General features: G+C 53.3%; 1 protein-coding gene across 4 annotated transcripts in view; it reads right to left on the reverse strand.

The window, feature by feature from the left end:
• Bcar1 (BCAR1 scaffold protein, Cas family member) overlaps nucleotides 1–20,095 on the reverse strand; it is a 38,295-nt gene extending 18,200 nt beyond the window's left edge. Inside the window, exon 1 of one of the 4 annotated variants that reach the window (XM_057753842.1) lies at nucleotides 6,250–6,359. In XM_057753842.1, coding sequence (XP_057609825.1) covers nucleotides 6,250–6,261 — 12 coding nt within the window. In that variant the 5' untranslated portion in view covers nucleotides 6,262–6,359. Of the gene's footprint in view, nucleotides 1–940; nucleotides 981–6,249; nucleotides 6,360–17,615; nucleotides 17,774–20,076 lie in introns of those variants that run through there. The other 3 variants (XM_057753844.1, XM_057753841.1, XM_057753843.1) reach the window with 3 other exon arrangements.
• Nucleotides 20,096–21,101: the final 1,006 nt, after the last annotated feature.

A 21,101-nucleotide genomic window follows, 5' to 3' on the forward strand; every position in this document is an offset into this window, starting at 1 on the left:
CCCAGGAGTCACCAGCTGGCATCTGCTTCTCCAGGACAGCTCAAAGGATCCAGCCCCAGAAAAGACAGGGGCAAGGAAGCTAGGAACCAAAAGAAGCAAGCCCCAGGGAAAGGCTGAACAGGCAGGCAGTCTAAGGAGGGCACAGTCCCTGAAACTGGCACAATTCCTGAACTCTGTATGCACCAGTTCCAGATTTAAAGTGCACCAAGTACACCAGCACTTCAGCGTTCAGGAGGAGGCAGGACTCTGAGTCTTAGGTTACTTTGATCTACAGTGATAAACCCATCCCCTCCAAAAACTCCGACACAATAAATCATTTGAAATTTTAAAATGAGGTATCAATGTCTCTAAAAATATTCAGGACAATAGGGATATTCTCTCATTTACAGAATTTTTCAACTTGTATTTAATACGTTATTCTTATTTTGAAGTTGAAAAAAACTGAAGGGAATCAACCAAGACTAAATATGTATGAAAACATCATTTTAAAAAATACCCTGTTACTCTGAATGCTAGGTTTTTGTTTTTTAGGAAATGGGGGGGGGGAGCTTATCTAGGAAAAGAAAATAGTGGGTCACATGGTTCAGGGTGGGACAGAGGCAGGCAGACAGCTATAGTGGGTCAGTCCAGAGGCCAGAGTCCTTAGAGAATCAGGCCAGGGTGGGAACTACCTTACAGCCCACCAGGCTCACAGTCCCTACCCCCAAGCTGCAAACAAGAGAAGCCAATTTCCCAAATATGGTCTGCAGCCTGCCTCCGGGAATCACCAGGCCCACCCTCCCTCGGTGACCCCAGAACATCAAGCCGCCTGGCTGGGTCCCCTAGCCCCTGCCCTGGTGACCACAGGAAGTGCCAGCAGAATGAGTCACAGGGAAATTCCCTCCAGCCCGTTAAAGGCAGTGGAAGTGCAGACAGAAGGGCCTGCTCCTGAGTCCCTCACCTCCAAGACTGCTGTGCAGGGAAGGCTGAGAGAGGCCGCAATGGGCGGGTCTGGGGACGCCAGGATAGAGCACAGGCATGAAGGCTGGAAGGGTCTGTTGAAGGAAGGTTCAGTGAACAAATCAAGCCAGAAACAAACTGCCCAGACCAGGTGAGTCATTTGGGGCTTCTGGCCTCCCAGAGGTGCTAGCTCTACCTAAAGTACACGCTCACTGAGTGCCTGCCAAGTACGCCTTGGCCAAGTAGGGCTGTAACTGTATAGTCAAGGGCAGCTGGAGCCAGGCTGGGAAACACCTCATGGACTGGGCACGTGGCATCAAGAGCCTGGCACCAGGAGTTCCTTTGCCTGTGTCAGCTGGTGTGCTCTGGCCCAGAGCCCCTGCAGCAGCCTCTCTCCTGCCCAACCCAAGTCCTAAGCACTGCCAGTGCCTGACCTATCGACTTTTTCAGCTGGCCAAGCAAAGGCCCTTCCAGCCTCTCTGCCCCCCTAGTTATTACTCAAGGCCACACTGCTCCTTCCTTCTTGAGTCACTAGGCAACAGTTTAGTCCCAGACCAGGGTCTGGCTCTCCCTCCCGCTGCTATACAACTTTAGGTAAGCTCCTTCTCCCCTGAACAACCATACAGCTGGCTGGCTTCTGAAGATCCTACTTTTGTTTAACAAGATTACCCTGGTTCCTCTTACTAAAGCAGTGGCTCTCAAATGTAAGTCATAATCTCCTAGGAGGTCACACACCAGATGTCCTGCATAATAGTAGCAAAATTACAGTTATAAAGTAGCAACAAAATAATTTTATGGTTGGGGGTCAGCAGAACACAAGGAACTGTATTAAAGGGTTAGTCGCAGAATTAGGAAGGCTGAGAAGCACTGTCCTAGAGATAGTGTACACCTATACTCTAGGAGTCTAGCTCAGGGGCACACTTTCCTGGCTTGAGGCTCATGAAAGTAATAATTTGCCAAGAAGGAGGAAAGTAAGGGGCCAGAAGTGATGAAGGACAAGACTTTTGCATACACGCGGCTTTCCCAAGGAAGCAACACTCTAGCTGACTTACTAGCTAAGCACATAGGGCAGAACAAGGGTAGACTCCAAGATGCTGGAGCAAGAATGAAAGATGTCTGTGACCCCAGTGTGGCAGGTAGGCAGGGGTTGACTGCTGTAGGATTCCACTGATTATCCCTCTAGCATCCCAAGGCCAATAAATGCCACCCAAACAATGGGCTCCTACAGCCAAATAAGCCCAGACGGTAATGGTCCCCAGCAGCCTAGGCATTTCTGCTGTGGTCATGGTCCCCAGCAGTCTCCCATGGGACTCTGTGCCATGACAGAAGCTGGAGAAGCAGTCGGCTTCCTGAGCCCGTTTTCCCAGTCTCCCCTCAGCTGCAGAGTATGGCTCATGCTATGCTATGTGTGTTGTCTCAAGCTCACAGTGGGATAAGTGAGGGATGCAGAGCCAGCTTACAATTGTCTGTCTAGACCAGTGGCTCTCAACAGGTGGGTCACAACCCCTTTGTCAAAGCATTACGAAGGCTGAGAATCACTGGTCTAGATGATGTTGTTGGTCACATCCAAGACACCACAAAGCTGCTGCCTGGCTTGCCAATGCATCCTACATCTACAGAACCAAATCAGACATCACCACTGTCCTCCTTCAGGAAGACCCAATGACTAGCTGAAGATAATCACTTCCCTTTTGCCCGCCTTATATACTGCCATTTCTTGTTACTGCCTAATTCTTGTTGCTAACCCAAACACAGGAGGCACAAGTCTGTCTTCAGCAGAACCTTGGGTGCTAGAGCACCAGGTTTGTTGTAAGAGGTGCCACAGCAAGTGCCTGCCGAGTCAGTAGAGCCAAGAAAACCCCTAGCCTGATGTCAATGCTCCCCATTCCACACAACATCCTTGTACAAAGGAGCCAAAAGGGCTGCCCACAAGTACTGCTTGGTTGAGAATGGCCCCCATTGGGTCCTGGGGCTGTGAAGGCTTCCGACCCCACACTACAGCAGAGGGAGAACTGCTGATGTGCAGGTTCTTCTCAGCTCCAGCTGCCTTGAGAGCCCATAAAACCCTGACAATAGGGCAGGGTGCAAGCTGGTGGCTTGGCGTGCTGAGAAGACACTACAGTTTCCACTCCACAGAGCCGTCAGTCAGTGCCAGTCTGGGCCCACTAACCAAAGGACCCTGCATGCAGGCCTGGCTCCACATCTGGTTCATACTCATTTATACAGCAAACCAAGTTCTCAGCAGCCCGTAGCCAGCTCAAGATGGGAACCAGGCGAATCAGAAAACTGGACAACAGGCCGCAACTAGCAGGCCCCGAATGACAGTTAACAGTGACTTCTACCCTAGGCCATAGGCCAAGCTCCTTCCCACATCTTCAAATGACCCCAGGACACCAAGAATTATGTCTCTCTTATCTGAAGGGAAAGGAGGTTCAGAATGGTACACTTGTCTGACCTAGGTTTACAGAGACAAGAAACAGCAGAGGTAGGTCTAGGGCTGAGATAAAAGTGGAGTCAGGGATTCACAGAATCCAGAAGAGTTCATTGCACAAGCCTTTCCTACCCTGCCCAGTCCCAGCCCAGGCATACACACTGGCACCCACCCCCAGCACAGAGCTTCACGCTCAGCAGGCACTAAGGAAACACTGGCTCCCTTCATACTCACAACCACTGCAAATGTGAGCCAAGTTTATTTCTGGGATATTCTGTTTGCTTGTCCCAAAGCCACCCCCACCATGCCGCCCGCCAGTGGCCAATGGATATAGGCCCAGTGAATGGGTGCCCAACTGGCAGTCATACTCACCATTCCTCCTCACTCATGCCAGGCATCCTCCTGGAGGGGCACATAGTCATAGACCCACTGACTAGGAACCTGGCAGACCTCCTTGCCCCAATCCAGAATCCAATGGAGCCCCGAGAGATGGCACTTCTTCCCTCCCTTCCCTAGCCTGACACGCTAGCTTTGGCAGCATCCTGCCCTAGCATTCCCATGAACAACTAGGCAGCCAGTTCATGTCCCTGGTACACTCACATGGAGCCAGAGTGTGAGAACCATGCTCAAAATGGCCTGTGCATGAGCCCCACATTCCAGAGTCATCCCAAGGGAGCCACGGCTCCAGTCCTGCCTTCCTCAGGAGTATGTGACAGTGCAAAGCCAGGGAGGGCACAATAGTAGCTACCAACTCTGCAGCCAGGGCAAAGGTTTGGAAGAGGAAGGAGTGAAAAACCACCTGCAGAGTGTGGTCACTGACAGGGATTCTCCTACATATGCTGTCCTTGGCTCTAGTAGCAACAGCAAGTGACTGTATCCAGGTTCAGCTCTGGATGGGAAGCAGATCCTGCTCCAACTCCTGCCAAAGTGTCACAGGCACTATCTCTGGGAGCCTGGGTAGAGGTGTAGAGGCATAAAGAATCCTCCTGCTGTAGAATATGGCATCTCTAAGCCCCCATCACACCAGAGAGGGTAGGGATACCTACTGCTTTCTTCCTTGGCCCTGGGATTCTAACAGAGGATTTGTGAACCTATCAGTGGGCTAGCTCTAGTTCACACCTTTGTGATTTGGAAACCTATCAGTGGGCTAGCTCTAGTTCACCTTTGTGATTTGGTGCCTCGGCTGAGCTTAGCTTAAGGCTGACCCTTCACTTCAGGGACAAAATGAGGCCCAGAATAGAGGTGATCCCCATCCCTGACTCTGCCATCACGAAGGATCCACAGATCAGAGCAAAGGAACAGCAGGATCTTAGTACAAGGTCTCAGTTTATCCTGGAGCTCTGACACTGCAGCCCTAAGATACTCGCCTTCAGCAGCTGGCAATGTAGTCCATCTTCCTGAGCAGGGACAGCATCACAGAAAGTGTGGTTCTCCAGCATTCAAAACACATTCCCCTCCACTCTCTACCCCTCCCACAAAGGCCTAATTTTATACCTCACCTAGAGATGGGAGGGTTATACCAAAGCAAACATGGAGCCTTGACTCTTCCTAGGTTTGAGTAACCAGACAAGAGAGCCCAGCCCCATCCTCTGGGTCTGAGGCCACACTGTAACCCCTCCATGCTGGGAAGAAAGGCTACTGCTAGAGAGAGAGCCTCGTCTCCCACCTCCCACTCCTCAACAGCAAGCCTGACTGACTACCTCTTCCCAAAGGCCTCCCAGCCTGGGCAGGCTGGGTTGGGGAGGGGAGAAGAGGATGAAGCTGTTCAGGCCTGGGGAAAAGCTGTGGTGGGGTCTCCTGAAAGAATGGACGCTAGCAGAGGGCCACAGTAGAGCCTGGCAGCTTCTCGAGGTCTAGTTCCCTCATCCCAGAGTGGGAAGCACAAATGGTCCAGCATAGATACCAGGTCTGGGCCTGAGCTCTAAGGACAAACCCACCTCCCCCCACACTCTCTGCCTCAGTCTCTACACTTACAACCTTACAGCCAGGGTGGGGAGCGACAACTGACTCAGGGGCCTTTCCTGTGCAAACAGATTCCCTTGGGACACTGCCCTAACTTCATGCCTTGGCCAGATATAGGGAGATCACACAGCACTCACTCTCTTGCTCAGCACAACCACTCAAGGCCAGAAGCTCCAGTCTTCCTCCACTGGCCAAAGGTGACTTGGCTCAGACAACCGGGACTGCCTTACCCTGCCCTGCCTCCACCCAGCTTCCAATGGATTCCTTCCTTGCTCAGGGCAAAGGGGAGGTGACTGCTAGTGCCAGGAGGGTGTGCCGGCAGTTCCTCCCCAACGGCTCCCTTCCCTAAGGCACCACCTGGCTGCTGGTTCCTGATCCTCTAGGCACCCACACCTGCTATTCTGGCCCATCAGCCCTGGCCTGTCACTCTCCATTCAGAGAAAGGAGGGCGTGTCCCCTGGCGCAAGACAATTGGAAACTTTCTCACTTAGCAAGGAATGGACTGGACACATGGTCGTTAGGTGAAGGTGGCCGAACCCTACCTAGATCGGGAGCGTCTCTCAGCCTAGACCTTTCTGCATCGCAGAGTCGCGAAGATAAGCCGCGGCCCTCAATGGGATTCTCCCCAAATCCCCCCAGGTCCTAAACTGTCGCCGCTCGCCTGCAACCCTCAGCAAATCTCGGCTATTCAGGGCCCCTCAGTACACCGCCTCGGATTCAGCCTCAGGCAGCCTGGCACGGCGCGAAGGCCGAGTGCGACACGAAAGCTCCGTGGGCTGCAGGGGGTCGAAAGGCTGACCGGAGGAGGAGCGACTCGCTAACGCGCCGAGCTGACCGGTAACTGCGGCCGGAGGGATGCACTGGGCCCGCAGGAAACGTCCTCCTCCCCGTCCGCCCGGCCCCGCGCCCACACTCACCAGGTACTTCATGGTGCCCGCCGGCCAGAGGCCGCACCGCCCGCCGCCCGCGCCGCACGTCTCAGCAGCCGCCTCGGCCGCCCGAAGCCGGTCCACTTCGCTCCGCCCGCCCGCCGCCGCCCGCTCCCGGCATGCCCAGCCGTGCTACCATTGGCCGCCGTGGGCCCTCATGCAAATGAACCGCTGAGCGGGGCGGGCCGAGCCGGCTACAGCCCGGTGTGGACGTCCCCGCCTCCCGCGGCGGCCAGCAGAGCTCGCGAAGGTCCTCAGAGGACGCCGCCTGGCCCCAGCGCTCTCCTCCTGGGCAGCCCCTGCTACCCCTCCAGATGCCGGCCTTCTGCCTTCCTCACCTATCAGCCCTGGAGTATTCCCACGTGTGTCCGCGGCACCCGATTCAGACCTGAATTCCAAAGCAAAGTGGAGAGAGTATGCCCCAAGAAACAATTACTGAAAACAATACGACTGCAGACAGGCCTTACTATGTAAGGGTACCAGGAACCCCGCGTGATGGTTCACGCCTAAGGATTCCAGCAATCGGGAAGTGGAGGCAGGAAGCCAGCCTGGGCGACAGAAAGACCCCAGGGTTGGCCAGAGACAGCCTGACCTACTTACTGCTTTTCATAGGTAGCAACAACCCCTGCCCCTCTGTATTCCTCAACCATGTGGGATTTCAGCTGGTCCCCTGAAGCTCCAGTGTGGTGTGTGTGTGTGTGTGTGTGTAACCACATCTAAGCAAGGAACTAAAGGCTTGCCAATCCGTGCGCCAGTTCTTCATTAAACTGAATGCAGGCTCCAGAAGCAGGATCTCCATGATCATCAGGTTGTAGTCATGTCCTAGGAGACCCCCTGCTCCCCCATTCCTGAGTCAGTCCTGTCCAGACACAAAACTCGTGCCCAGTGTTTGGGTGGCAGCAGCAACCTTCTTGAAACCTGCTCCAACTTGCCTATTTCAGGAACGTCCAAATGTGCACTTTAAGAATGAGAGAGAAGGAAAAGTTACCTGGGGAAAGCAGTGGGCAGAGCCTCACCTCACCTCAAAGCTCCTTGCTAGGTTCCAGGTCAGTAATTTCACCCAAGCAGCAAAATCTGGATGCTGCAAAGTCTCTGAGCACAGATTGCTGGAAAAACTGGAATGAAACTTATTTCAGATCTCACAGGATCGTGAGCAGCCAGCAGTTCCTAGCCCCTCACTGCATACTGTATCAGGCAGCTGCTGATGCCAGGAAGCAGTGAGGCGGACCACTTCAGAACTCAGCAGAGTTCTGAAGAATGGCGGGTACCAATCACACATACTCAAGGCCAACCTCCACAGCATCTGGGCAGACTTTCTCCAGAGCTCCTGCATCAGGGGCTGGGCTACAGCAGCCCAGAGAGTGGTCATGAGTCCTCTCAACACCTGGTTAAACTAGACTCCTGGATTGTAACCCTCCTGAAAAGCTAAGACGCCTGCATTTCCCCAGGGCTTCTGACTTAGAAATCACTGGCCAGAGCTCACAGCATGGCGGGAGGGCAAGGAGAATTGACCCAGTGTCCTGGAACACCACCTGGAACATTCCCTCCTGCGGGACACCATGCCCTACTCAGGTCTCTCTCTCCTACATCCTCAGCCTCCATCCAGTGGGAAGATGCCTAAGCATTTGTCCCACTGTGTTGGGGTTGAAGGGTCCTCAACATGTCACTAGGTCTGTACTTTGGAGGGGAGGAGCAGGACCCAGAAGTCACTGCCAGGCTTGAAAGGCAGGCTTTCAGGTAGGAGGTTTCTGCAGGATGGACGGACAGGAACACAAAAGGCCTGGTCCTCAAAGGGGACAAATAGCCCCTGTCCACCCCTGGCCAAGGGAAGGCACCACAGGGAGGCAGTGAGTAGCTAGGTCCTTGGGAAAGGGAGACCCTCTTTTCTCAGAAACAGATTAAAGTGGCACTGGGGGTGGGGCTGTGCCTGTGAATGTGGAAGTGGGGGAAGGGAGCTGGGCTCAGGCTCAGGCATTTCAAAAATTTGCTCCTTTTCCACTTAAACACGCCCCCCCCCCCAGCCTGTGAGCCTTGGAATGGCATTTCCGCCTTGGAAGCAAGACCCCAGGATTGACACCCCACTGTGCTGGGGGTGGGGTGCCACTTCTCAAGCTACTGAGGAAGGAGCACCCATTAGGCTGGTTACGTGGGTATGTGGAAGAGTGGTGAGAGGGTATTGCCTACACACATCTGTGGCCTCTGTGCTGGCCTGAACACATGTGCTCAATGGTACAGTAGCTCCTCCCCGGCACTGACACAGCCTCCATGCGGGCTGAGACACGTGCTCATTTCATGCCCACAGCAGTTTTGTAACACAAGCCTTCCGGCCGGCCCCACTTTACAGGTGAGACTGACACACAGTGTAGGGGTCCTTGTCTCATTCCACACAACCATGCACAGGAGGGATGGAGCTGACATCCTACACTGACTACTCTGCAGTAGAAAGGGAACTTAGTAGGGACAAGGACACTCCAGACTAAAGCTAAAGACCTCAGTCACATTCAGGTCTCCAAACAGACAGGTGTCTGAGACCCAAGTAATCCCTTCTCTCCCATCTCCCCCCAAAAACCAAACCAAACCAAAAAAACAATGGCCCTGCATTCAGCACTGGGCCAGCACTTCTCTGAAGTTCAGCTTCATTGGTGAGGGGTGTGTAATGAGGTGGAATCATGTGGGAAAAGCTAGCCTGAGAGGACAGCACATACAGACACAGACACAGGCTGCAGGCACACACAGGAACAAGCACACAAAAGCACAGCTACATACAGGGGCAACATACACAGGATCAGACACACACAGGGCATACACAAAGGAGCAGCTGCAAGAGGGTGCTGCTGGAGAAGGATTGCACAGGCATGGCCGGACAACAGCTCCCACCCTGCAGGACAGCTGCCAGTCATCCCAGGAGTGGCCTGGAGTCTCTTTACCAGGTTGAAGATAAGCTCACAGGACACAGGGGGATTTATTACTAACTTCTGGGGAATAAAATGGGCGTTTCCACAGTAAACACAGTAGGCCACTCAACTGCCTATATTACTGCTTTTCCTGGACCCCTACTGAGGAAAAAAGCCTGGGATAAGGTTGGAGCCTTCTGGCCTTCTGAGCCTCAGAAGCAGTACAGCACACAGAAGATCTATCACCGTGTAATGCCCTATAATGCCCACTTACGTCAGCAAAGGGGATAATGGAAAATGGCCAACCCTAGGGGAATAGCTGAACAAACCAGCCCCTCCAGGAAGACCATGCAGCTACCCGAACCACTTATGAATGGCTAAGAGTGAACAGAGCAGGCATAAGATGACTTGCATGAGATAAGGCACAGTCTCCCTCCTGAAGCCTGGGCTGGACAGACAGGTCAGCTGATGGCCAGCTCTGGGAGCGGCAGCAGGAAAGGATTTCCTGAGGCCGGAGGTAAGCACTGCAAGCCCCAGGGACAGGAAGACATGTTGTCCCTAAAGGGCCACAGGAGCGATTGCTTTCCTTCTGAGGAATATTCACAGTGTCAAGCTCAAAACCGGGGCAAGGCTACAGGCGCCCTTATGACAGACAGTCTGTCACATCAGTCTGGAGACCAGGAGGTGGAATGCCACCTTCCAAAGGCTCAGAGGGCAGTGCCTCTGCCAGCTTACAGAGCCAGGAAGTGGTAGCAGAGCTTATAGCTCTAACTGCCCACTCGGCAACCTAAGCATGTCCCCAGACAGCCGTGTGGTGTGAGGTATTGGAGCTCCCAGGCTGGAGTGACCAGTGAGAGCCTTCACTCCTCCTGACAGGGCCCTACCGCCTGGAGCCAGATTCTTCTGGTCAGCTGTGCCCTGAGCACAGATTGAAGGAAGCGGAGGAGGTGCTACCTGCTCTGTAGGGACAGCCCAGGGGTGAGGAAGGCACAAACTGATTTAGGCCCCTGACAAACTCCAAGGTATATAAAAGCAGCACTCCCTCCCCACTCCCCTCTCTGCCTTTCCGTGTGGTCCTGGGACAAAATGGGGTGGGGGGTAACCCCCTTTTCACATTTTTCTGCAGCAGTGGCAACTTCAGAGAAGTGCTTGCTTCAAATAGGACTTCCCTCTAGCAGAGGCCTCTTTGGGTGCTGGCAGACAAGAGTGGGCTAGGCCTGAGTACTGCTACTCCCTGTGTGGACCAGAGGTTGGGCCTAGTGTGGCTGCCCTGTGGCTGCCCCTGGGATCTGACTCTTGCCTCCTAATCCCCTCAACATTAGGGAAAAATCAGACTAGTAGAGGAAACCTGTCAAGGAACAGAGGAGCAAGGGATAAGGAAGAACACGGGAAAGGTCCCTATCCCTGGAGAGAACGCTCAGCTGCTGGTGGCTGCCCTGGTTCTTTCTGTCAGCTAGCCTGGGTGGGCAGGGACAGGGTGTAGTCAAGAGGCCTCACCAGCTGAGCCATCTGCTCTCACTCTCCCATAGCAACCAGAGTTCAGACAGAGGGGGTGACTTCACGTACCATCTGCTCCAAGCCTTCAGCAGCTTCTACTGAGCACCAGTGCCCACACCCACAGATACCCACAGATGGGCAGAGAACAGGGTTGTCAGCCACAGCGGCCAGAGTCAGTGTGCCTCAGCAGCACAAACACATCCCACATCACTAGATATTAAGTCCCACCCACCCTTTCTTGGACCCCCCCCACAAACACAAGTGCACACCTCTAAGCCCACTCCCCAAGCAAGCCTTCCCTGTTCTCCCTCCTCCCTCTTGAGATGTTCTACGATTGCCCATGTTCCCTCAAAACCTCATTCGAGATCTGGGTGCAGCTCCTCCTTGGAGTGAAGTCACACCAGACCCATAGCTGACGCTGGGGTAGGCAGGTCTTCCCTCCAACTGCACTGGTGGCGTCATTTGCACCACGGTCTGAGCATCAGGTGCATGCCAACTGTTGTGTCGTATCAGGCACTGCCAGGGAAAGAGTCCCGCTCTCAGAGAACTTATACTTGGGCTGTGGGAGGTGGACATGGACGAGAATCACACCTGTCTGTGGTGTCAAGGGTCAGAAAGGGCGAAGTAGGTGGCAGGGATGGGAGGGTTGTTCCATGCAAGGGTTTGGGAGCTTCTCTGTGGAGGTAACATGTGAGTAAATGTGTGAACCTTTGCAGGAAAAGCAGAGTGAAACTGATTTGAAAAGCACAGTCAAATGAGCTGCTTGGAGAGGAGGAGCAGATGCAGGCCTGTGGGGCTGAAGGAGGGGCTCTTGGGAAGCTGGTCCCAGCTCTGGCTTCTGGCTTCCTGAAGGGTAAAGTGTATCCTGGACTTGGGCTCTCAAATTGAGCAGGAGTGGCTTGGTAGGATGTCTGGGTCAATCCCAGCGGGGAGGGCCCAAAGGATCAATCAGCTAGTGTCCAGGATTTATCTTCTCTGACCTGCTCTCCTTTAGGCCCTCCAGCCAGGACCTCTTGGGACATCACAGGTGATTCCAAAGGCTAAAGTTAACCTTTGATGACAGGGTGGAAGGAATGCAAACTCTTAAGGCCCTGCTTGGAAGGCTGTGAACAGGGAGGTCTGTGGTTTCACCACATTCTGAACAACAGATCATTTGGGTAGATAGTGTTTTAGGGCATAGACAAATCTCTGGGCATGACCTAAGGCTATATGATTAGATGTCATTTTTTCTCTTTTTTTTTCTTTTTTTTTGGGGGGGGGGGTTCAAGACAGGATTTTTCTGTATAATAGCCCCTGCCTGTCCTGGAATTAGCTCTGTAGACTAGGCTGGCATATATCACAGAGATATGCCTGCCTCTGCTGCCGGAGTGCTGGGATTAAAGGCATGTGCCACCACTGCCCGGCTATAAGGTTTTCTAATACAAACAATATGCCAGTGTTCTGACAGTAAAAAAAATCCACGTTAAACAAAAGCAGGAGGACGGGCTGAATGAACTGTGGCATATCCATCAACAGAAGAGTATTCAGCAACCAAGAAGGAACAAATACTCTCCAAGTGGATGGCGATTTCTATTTTGCTGAATGAAAAAAGCCAGAACTAACACAGAATGAAGAGGCAAATCTAAGACAGTGAGAGAAGGCACAGCGCTGACTGCCTGACGGGGCCCTGAGAACTTTCCGAGGTGACAGTGACATTCCTTATTCTGATGAAGTTCTTTATAGCCCAAACTTACCCTTGTGTACACTTAACGCCTGCACATTTCATGACATGTAAAAATCTACCTCAGCAGAAGTCTCAACAGGTAAAATGACAGGAAGCACAGAAGAACAGGATGACATTGCACAGTATTCTGAAAGACCCCAAAGCAGGTACCATGATCCTAAACCCACTACTGGGTGCCAGGGAACATATAGTTAAATTTCTATGCCCCCTTAACCTAGGTTTTCTGGAATAATGTTCCTCTTTCCTCATATAGTACACAGCTCTGGAGGCTTTGATGATGGCAGACTATTTATGTCTTCTACTATAATCTGTTTCAAATCCTTCATGGAATTTGGCAGGGTTTAATAATAAAATTACTGAAAAGCCCCCTTAGCCTCTAATCTCCCCCAGAAAAGAGATTAACTTTAGAGCCACAACTTGTGACCATCTCTTCTGCCAGAATGGGCGTCCCTCACCACCTCTGCTGAGGTTCTGGCTCTCTTTCTTGGATCAAGGAAGACAATGCCTCAGCAAACAGTTATTAAGAGCACACAAAAGCAGTGCGGGCCAATGAGAATCAGCGGCACTTGCTGGGCAAGTCTGACAACCCAAGTCCCATCTCTGGAGCAACATAAAGGCAGGAGGAGAGAAATGACTCCACAAGTCATCCTTTGACCTCCACTCCTGCACATGTGCCCCCACACATGATGACAATGATGACAAGGACACTGATCCAAAAAGGAAAATAAATAATGAGATTTGGCCAGGAAACAAGGAGAGCAAGCAGCGATGAGGAGGCTAAGTCTGAGGCTGGGAGATGGAAAAGATCCCTGAAGGCAGGAGGTAGGAGCGAGCATAGCTGGCTACAAGGCGAGTCCCAGAGTTGCCCAGGGCCACTCACCCTTCCACTACCATCATTAGTACCTTAAGGCACTGAGATCCACAGGTGGCACTGAAGTCCTGCCTGCCTGCTTCTATTACTAGATCACTCTGCTGCAGATCATGCCTGAGGAGAAGCTTTACGTGTATGCAATCCTGTCCACTCCAGACAGCATGGCTGCAGAGCACCCAGCTGGCCTGAGATGTGGCGTACTAGCCAATGGTGCCACCAGAGGCCACTCTGTTGGAGAATTGAGGAGAATGACCTGCTCAGGGTTTAAGAGGATCCCACAGGCTGTGCAGAGCAGGGGAGAGGCCAGGGTCATCTCACCACTAAGGCCTTGGCAGAAACGAAACTGAAATGAACCACAAAGAAAAAGCCACTGGAGGGAGAGAGAGGTCAGGAGTGGGTCCTTGGCCTCCATACATGCCACCAGAGGTTGGGAACGGTGACTACCTCACAGCAGCACCACTATACAGCCTTTTATCAAGGGCTGCATGCATCCCCTGCTGACCCCTCCCAAATGCTGTCCTGTCACACACCTTCAAGGAAATGCCATGATAGAGCCCTTAGTCCTGACCTACCAAAGCATTGCACTCATCCTGAAGTAGCAGCTTCTTTGATTCCCACTTGGTCTTCAATAAAGTTCTCTGGAAAGGTTTGTTATGTAGGGCCATCATTACCTGCGCTGGCATGGTGGCAAATGCCACCCTCTACACCCTCCGCAGGTGGCTCAGCTGGGGCCCGGTGGTCATAGGTCCTGCACCTTCAGTCTTGTGACAGAATCTGCTAGGAACCTTATGATCCCATCTTTAAATACAGAGTAACAAATGAGGCCAGGAGGTGTCCAGGGGCAGTGCTGCATGGTGAGCAGGGGTAAGCTACATGGTAAAGTGGGTACAAGGTTAAGACCAGTTCCTGCAAAGGGAAGGGCAGGAACGACCAAAGTCCAGTAACAGGAGAGGGTATGGCATGCACTTTGGGGATTGAGTTGCGGTTTGGGATTCCAACTCGGTTTCTCCCCACCTATTGTGCCCTTCCTACAGGGTTGGCGATCCAGCCAGCTATTAGCCCTAGTTCAGATCTCTGGCTCCCTGGCCAACTCTCTCAAGCACAGAGGGGCCCCAGGTTCAACCAAGTGCTCACTGATTTCCACTGGCTGCTGCTAGATTAGTCAAAACTAGTCTGCCTGATCTCTGTGAGCCCAAGATGGCTGTCTGCAAGGACAACAAAGAGATTCTGGGATTGCCTTTCGCAAAGCATTAAAAAAAGAAAAAAAAAAGTTGGGTCACACTTGGAAAGCCACAGAAAGTTGTCAAGAGCTCTCTGGGTCGCAGCCCTGAAATTAGAGTTGCAGGATGCAGGATGGTGGTCATTTTACCACTATAAACGTTGTCACTCTGGTTCCCATCCCACTGGCCATGTGACTGTGGCCACATAAGGGTCCTCCTTGAGGACCCTGTCTATGCTCACGCCCATGCACAGCACATAGTACATGATTACATAAGACAGCACATGTGTTCCTTGTAAGAACCCATTCTGGGGCTGGAGAGATGGTTCAGCACTGGCCACCCTTCCAGAGGTCCTGAGTTCAATTCCTACCAATCACATGGTGGCTCACAACCATCTATAATGAGATCTGGTGCCCTCTTCTGCCTTGCAGGCATACATACTGGCAGAACATTGTATACACAATAAATAAATCAAGAAAGAAAGAAAGAAAGAAAGCCCATCCTCCAAGAAAGGGCCCAGTAGAGACTACGTGAGCTGCCAGTTTCACAGACAAGAACAAGAGGCAGAAACAGACAGCACTGGGACTGTGCTCTGCACAGGACTTGCTCTTCACCTTACTGTGACAGGGCAGTCAGCCTCTTGTCATTCATGACCATGGGTCTGACACACAATACAGTCATTTTCTAGTGACCAGCAAGTTAGGACAGACCACCAGACAGGCCTATGGTACTGGCCAGCCATGCACTGAAGGAAGGCAGATGGCAGAGGAGAGTCAGGGAATGAGTGGCCAAACACTGCCAAAGTACCTTTGCTCGCTCTCGCTCTCAGCAGAAGAAAGAACATGCGCTGGGAGCCAGGGCCACCATGGTGCCTTCCTCCCTCTGGATCCCATATCCCATAGGGGTCAAATAACAGAGGTAAGGCCCTAGCAGAGCAAGGAGTAATGATGGTATACACCTTTAAGACCAGACCAGCACTTGGAAGGAGTCAGAGGCAGAAGATCTCCATGGGAGTTCAAGGCCAGCCTGGTCTACATAGTGAATTCCAAACTATTCAGGGTTACACAATGAGATCTCATCTCAAAAACCAAAACAAAGTAAAGCAAAAACAAAACCCTGTATAGGCCCTGCTTGGATATCCGGGAAACCACATCAACTCAACCTAGTCCATCCCAAGTTTTCTCTCTGCTATTACCTCCCATCTCCATCTGTAGCATCTTGTAATTTCTGTGGGTCAAAGTGCCCGCGTCAGCTTTATCCAGGAAAAGACTGCCCAAATGAATGGGTGTGCTTAAAACTCAAATGTGTCCTTGAGTACCACATGGTCAGTCACCAGTCTGGGCTCCCTGAGCAAGGACAGAGCAGGCAGCTCTTCCTAGAAGCCTCCACTAGGTTACCAAGGTCCCAGGAGAGAGGACGGTGGTCTGACAGCCTAGCAACATGCCGTGCAGAATCACTGAGGGCTGTAGCTACAAGCCAGAGGGTGAGAAGTGACTTTTGGAGTGGAGCATGGTAGGGACAGACCTTGACTTTAGTTCTTCATAGTGATTCTTAGCTATACGAGTCCTACCAAACCCATTGCCCTCTCTAGTTACAGATGGTACCACGGTGACAGAGCCGAGCCGACCACCTGAAATCTTGTGAGGTAAGGGTCTCTGAACTGACTCTAGACAACGACACCAATCCTGAACCTCCCCACCAGAGACCCGTCCTAAGGGGCACTGGCTGCTCACTACTGCCCTCCAGCATGCTCAGTCATCTGCCTCGTTTCCCTGACCGGTGTCCACAGGGGTGGAGCTGGCTGGTGCCCTATGCCCCAAGCCAGAGAAAATCCTGAGCTTTGCAGAAGCAGGACAGAACAGGAGAGGGGCTTGGCAGGCTTTTTCTGTCTCTTCCTAGAGATGAGGCAATTATGCTTTGAACCAGAAGCGATGGGGGTGGGGGCTCCCATCAGCACAGCCTGGAAGCCCTAATTTTTTCATCTGTAACTCAGCATTACCACTTGTGGGGGCGGGCAGGAGCCGGGATCTTTAATTCTGTAATAACAATGCTTTGCACTTACACCAGCCTCTCTCCTCCAGGAGTCTCCATACCCTATGGGGGTTAATTAAGAGGCCACTTGCCCTGCCAGGAAGCCTCGACAATGTGCCTCACGGAACCCGGCCCCAAGTGGATGAAGAGCAGTCCCAGAATAAGTCCGGGCTGGACAAGGTTCTGGACCATTGCCCCTTCCTGTCATTGGGAAAAAAACTCTGACTCAGCAGAGAAATCGTGGCTGCAGGCCATTACTACTGTGCAGACAGGATGAAGGTGTGGTCTCACACCTCTGTCTGTCTGTCTGTAAAGTGGAGCCTGTACCTGAGCCAGTCCGTCACCCCCGTAGCCATAACCCCTGGCCACCTCAGGAGAAGAGATCCATGGCCCAACTGTTAAGCCCTAGAGTAAGGGCTGCTCAGGTCTTTCTGATGGGTTAGGAAGAGGGGGTGTCAAGCAAGGGGAAGCCCCTACAGAAAGGAGACGCTGGTCGAAAGGCCCTGGGGTTCAACCATCCAACAAACTTCCCACAAAGTGAGTGTACAAAGCAGGAGGGGGAGGTATGCTCTTTCCATTAGCCGGCCAAGCTAACCATTCTGGGGTAAGGGTGTCTCAGGGACAGCACAGACCCCGCCCCACGCCATGGCCATCCGGGTGGGGATCCGGGAACACAATAGGGTAGCTCTCCCAGGGAGTTTTCTGGGGGAACAGTACAGACCTTCCCACCCGTCAGCCGGCCTAACTGACCTGGACATGGGTTTCCAGGGAGTGACAGAGCCCTCTCCTCGGTAGGCCTGGCCACTCTGTGAAGAGGTCGGGAGGAGAGGGGGGGAGCGCGGACCCCCGCAGGGCCCACTAGTCCCAGGGGCTCTTAAGAGGCCCACAAATACCCTCTCCCCAGCCCAGCCGTCCCGGGGAGCTCCCCGTGGGGCCAGCATGAGCCCTGGTTCCACTCGGCTCTCCAGGAAGAGGTTGGAAAAGCAGGATCTGCGAAGTCGGCTAGGGGGCGGCGCCCCCATCCTGTTCCCCACCACGACCTGAGAAGGACCTCCGGCGACCCCCGGTGGCCCAGGCTTGCTGTGGGGGGCGCGGGGTCTCCGGCGGTCAGCACTCACCGGCACGGTCATCTTGGCCGTAGCCCCCGGGTCTCTGCGGCAGCGGCGCGGGCTGGCTCGGGGCTCGGTGGGCCCGCGCCGCTCACAGCCCCCGGCGCCGGATCCCGGCGCTCTCCGCTGCCTTCAGTCGGCTCTCCGCCACCGGACAGTCCGGCCGCTCCCCCCGCGCCGCGCATGCGCCGCCTGCGCCTGCCCCTCCCCCTCCCGCCTGCTCCGCCGCCGCCCGCGTTAAAGGCGAGGACCCCGGACCCCGGCATTTTTCTGTCGGCACAACAGGGAAAGGAGGCCGTGTTCCCACACCTTGCCTGTCCTTCCTAAGGCCACCTCCAGACGCACCATTAGAAAAAAATCCCATCCGGTCCGCCCACCCGGTTCTGAAGCCCAGAATCCCCACCCCTACGCAGTACGTTCCTTGGTGCGGGTCCCAAGGCTCCTACTCCCCAGGTCTGAGCAGATAGAGTAGAGACTGGTCTGGGTGAAGGCGATCTTAGATCAGCTAGCAAAATTCCTCTGCACCCACTCCCACCCCCGCCCCAGCTGAGAGGGAGCTTAAGGCTCCTCTAGGGCCCACTCGATTCCCAAGGGAGCTCCAGGACTCGGGGCAAACAGTCTGACTTAACCTTGGATCCCCCTGAAAGAGAAATTTGGAGTGACTTTTATGGAGGGTTGCATAGTGGGCCCCCCTACCCAAGACTGGAAGCCAGGCAGTCCTTCGGAGAGCTGAGCCTTCCTTTCCCCCATGTTAATCACCCCTAATTTCTTCAGCTGTTTCACAGCTGACACGGTGCCCAAACATGCACCTGCAAGCAGTGGGCACATGAACGCTGGTCTTCAGACTGCCTGCCACACCCTTGCTGTTTTCACCTTTCTCAGTGCACTGAGACTCAGATCCATCAGTTACCCAAAGGCTAAGAACCAGCGCTCTGTTCCGCTGCCCATCCACGTATAGCCCGTCACTGCTCCACAAACCCTGGGTAGTTAGTGGCTACTCTTCCTTGGGTAGGTGGGTTGGTGAGCGCATACCTACACCAAGTGGGAGATGAACTCCGTGGGCATTGTCTAGGAGGTCAATCTACTGCTTTCCCGAGGTATACAGCCTGTTCCAAAAAGCTGATTGGCAGCCAAGTTCGCTCATGAGAGGACCTAGGGGAGGAGAGCTTCAACTAGCCTGCTAGGAAATTTGTATTGTACGGAGAGACAAGAAGGCCGTGGCTCCTCCTCCTCCTCCTCCTCCTCCTCCTCCTCCTCCTCCTCCTCCTCCTCCTCCTCCTCCTCCTTTCTCCTCTTTGTCTGGTTTATTTTTATCTGAATGTGTGTTTGTGCATCCATGTATGTACACCATGTGTTTGCCTGGTGCCCGCAGAGGTCTTGAAAAGGGCATGGGATCCCCTGAAACTGGAGTTACAGAAACTGTCAGCAGCCATGAGGGTGCTGGGAACCAAACCTGGGCTCTCTGCAAGAAAGTGCCTTTAATCACTGAATCATCTCTGCAGTCCCAGGGACAAACGTCTTTGTCTTCCAGGTGTACAGTGGTTGGAAGCCCGAGTGATTGGGGGAAGACGCGAGGGTCGGTATCTGACTTCCTCAGAGACTTAGGAATGGATCCCCTAACTTTTCCCCGAAAAGTGGAAGCAACCTTAGTTCCCTAAACCCCTAGGTAGATTCTGAGGGCGAACCAAAAATGAGGAGAAATATTCGAGAAAGGAGCCATCAGGACAGCCACCAGACCCAGGTCCTAGTTCTAGGTCTGATGAGGTCCTTCTCTGTTTGAATAGGGTTCCCCTGTACCTGTTGGGTAGCTGTTCCCAGTGCTGTGTAAGGTATTGCTAAGAGAGGGCAGACAAGGCCACAGCAACCAGAGGGGTGCCTGGGCCGACAGCTGCCATCTCCTCAAAGGGCATTCTGTGTGTGTCTGGCACATGGCCCTACCCGTGCCCACCCGCCCGCGCCCAGCTGGCACCCGGGCTTCTGAGCCGAGAACAGCAGCTCAGCCTGGCGCCTGGGCTCCAGGCCACACGCGCCCGAGGTCTCGGAGCCCCGCCCCTCCAACCCAGGCTCCGCCTCACCTCCTTTTCTTTTTCTTTGGCCGGGGACTTGCGCAGACTTCTGGCTCCTCTCCCTTCTGTCTTTTCTAGGTGTCTAGGCCAGAAGTCGGGTAGCAAAGGGTAAAATACCCCTTTCACACTAAGGGTACTGGGAAATGGGGACCGGGATAGCAGCGCACATCGGGTCGGGCTTTGAAAGACAGCTAGTCCTTGCCTCCAGCGTGGCGCACAGCAAACTCGCAGGGGAAAGGCTCTCTGGCAGATCCCGCGTTTGTTCTGGCAGAGATCAGGGACTTGGATATGGGGTGTGAAGCAGCTAGAGGAGGCTCCCTGGGGATCTGACTATCCTGGATCCCTAGAGGCCATGTTCTCCCCTCACTTAAGCCTTACAGACAAATGATTCCAGAATGACTCACCAAGTTCTTCAGAGAACAGCCTGTGGGGATGTCCAGACCAGAAACAGCTGGACTGCCTGACGAAGGCGCCACGACAGAGAGGGTCCTTGAGGGCTGACCAGGACCCTCAGAGGAGGACACTCCCTCCGGATCACAGGGAGGAGGTAGCATACTCAGCTGTCCAGACTTATGTTCCCTGGGCCTTGCCGCATCTCTAGGGACAGAGGCCTGGGAAGTGGCTTCTTTATTCCCCTCCCACTTTTATCCGAGGACTTCCGTGGTCCAGAAGTCTCTGGCCCCAGAGAATGCAGTGAGTCTTGGAAGGCCCTTTTTAGGCATGGTGGCAGTTTTACCTCAGCATGGTACCTTTGTCACCATCGGTAAGCCTGGATTGCCTATTATGATGTTATTAACCAAAGTTCACACTTTCTTCAGATCTTAGTCTGCCCCATAGTCCTTTTCTGCCTAGGACTCCTTCCAAGATCCCAAGCCATACTTGTCAGGCTTTCTGAGTCCTCCAGCCTGTGACATTTTTTTTTTTGACATTTGTTTTGATGACCTTGACATTTTTGAGGTGTATTGGTCAGGGAGTTTATCGAATGCTCCTCATTCTGTATTCATTTGACGATTTTCTCAGGATTACTTTGGGGTCATAGTTTTGATGAGGAAACCACACAGGTAAAATGTCACTCTTATTACATCATCTCAAGGGCACATACCATCAGCATGGCTCACGGCCGCTGATAGTGGACTTTGTCCTCTTGACTGAGGCGGTCCTTGTGGGTTCTGCCACTGCTTTTCAGAAGGAAGCCAGTGCACACAGACCTTGCTTGTAGAGGCGGGTAGCGCTCTGCCTCACTTAGGAGTTCCTATTTAAAGTACTTGGAATTTACTTTCCGTATGAGAGAATTTGCCTTCACATACATTTCGATCATTTATCATGTGGACCCATGAATATTGCTTGAGACAGGGTTTCTTGTATCCAGGGCTGGCCCTGAACTTGCTACATAGCTAAGGATGACCCTGAACTCCTGATCTTCCTGCTG

The sequence above is a fragment of the Chionomys nivalis genome, chromosome 21 (assembly GCF_950005125.1).
Source record: "Chionomys nivalis chromosome 21, mChiNiv1.1, whole genome shotgun sequence".
Classification (NCBI taxonomy): Eukaryota; Metazoa; Chordata; class Mammalia; order Rodentia; family Cricetidae; genus Chionomys; species Chionomys nivalis.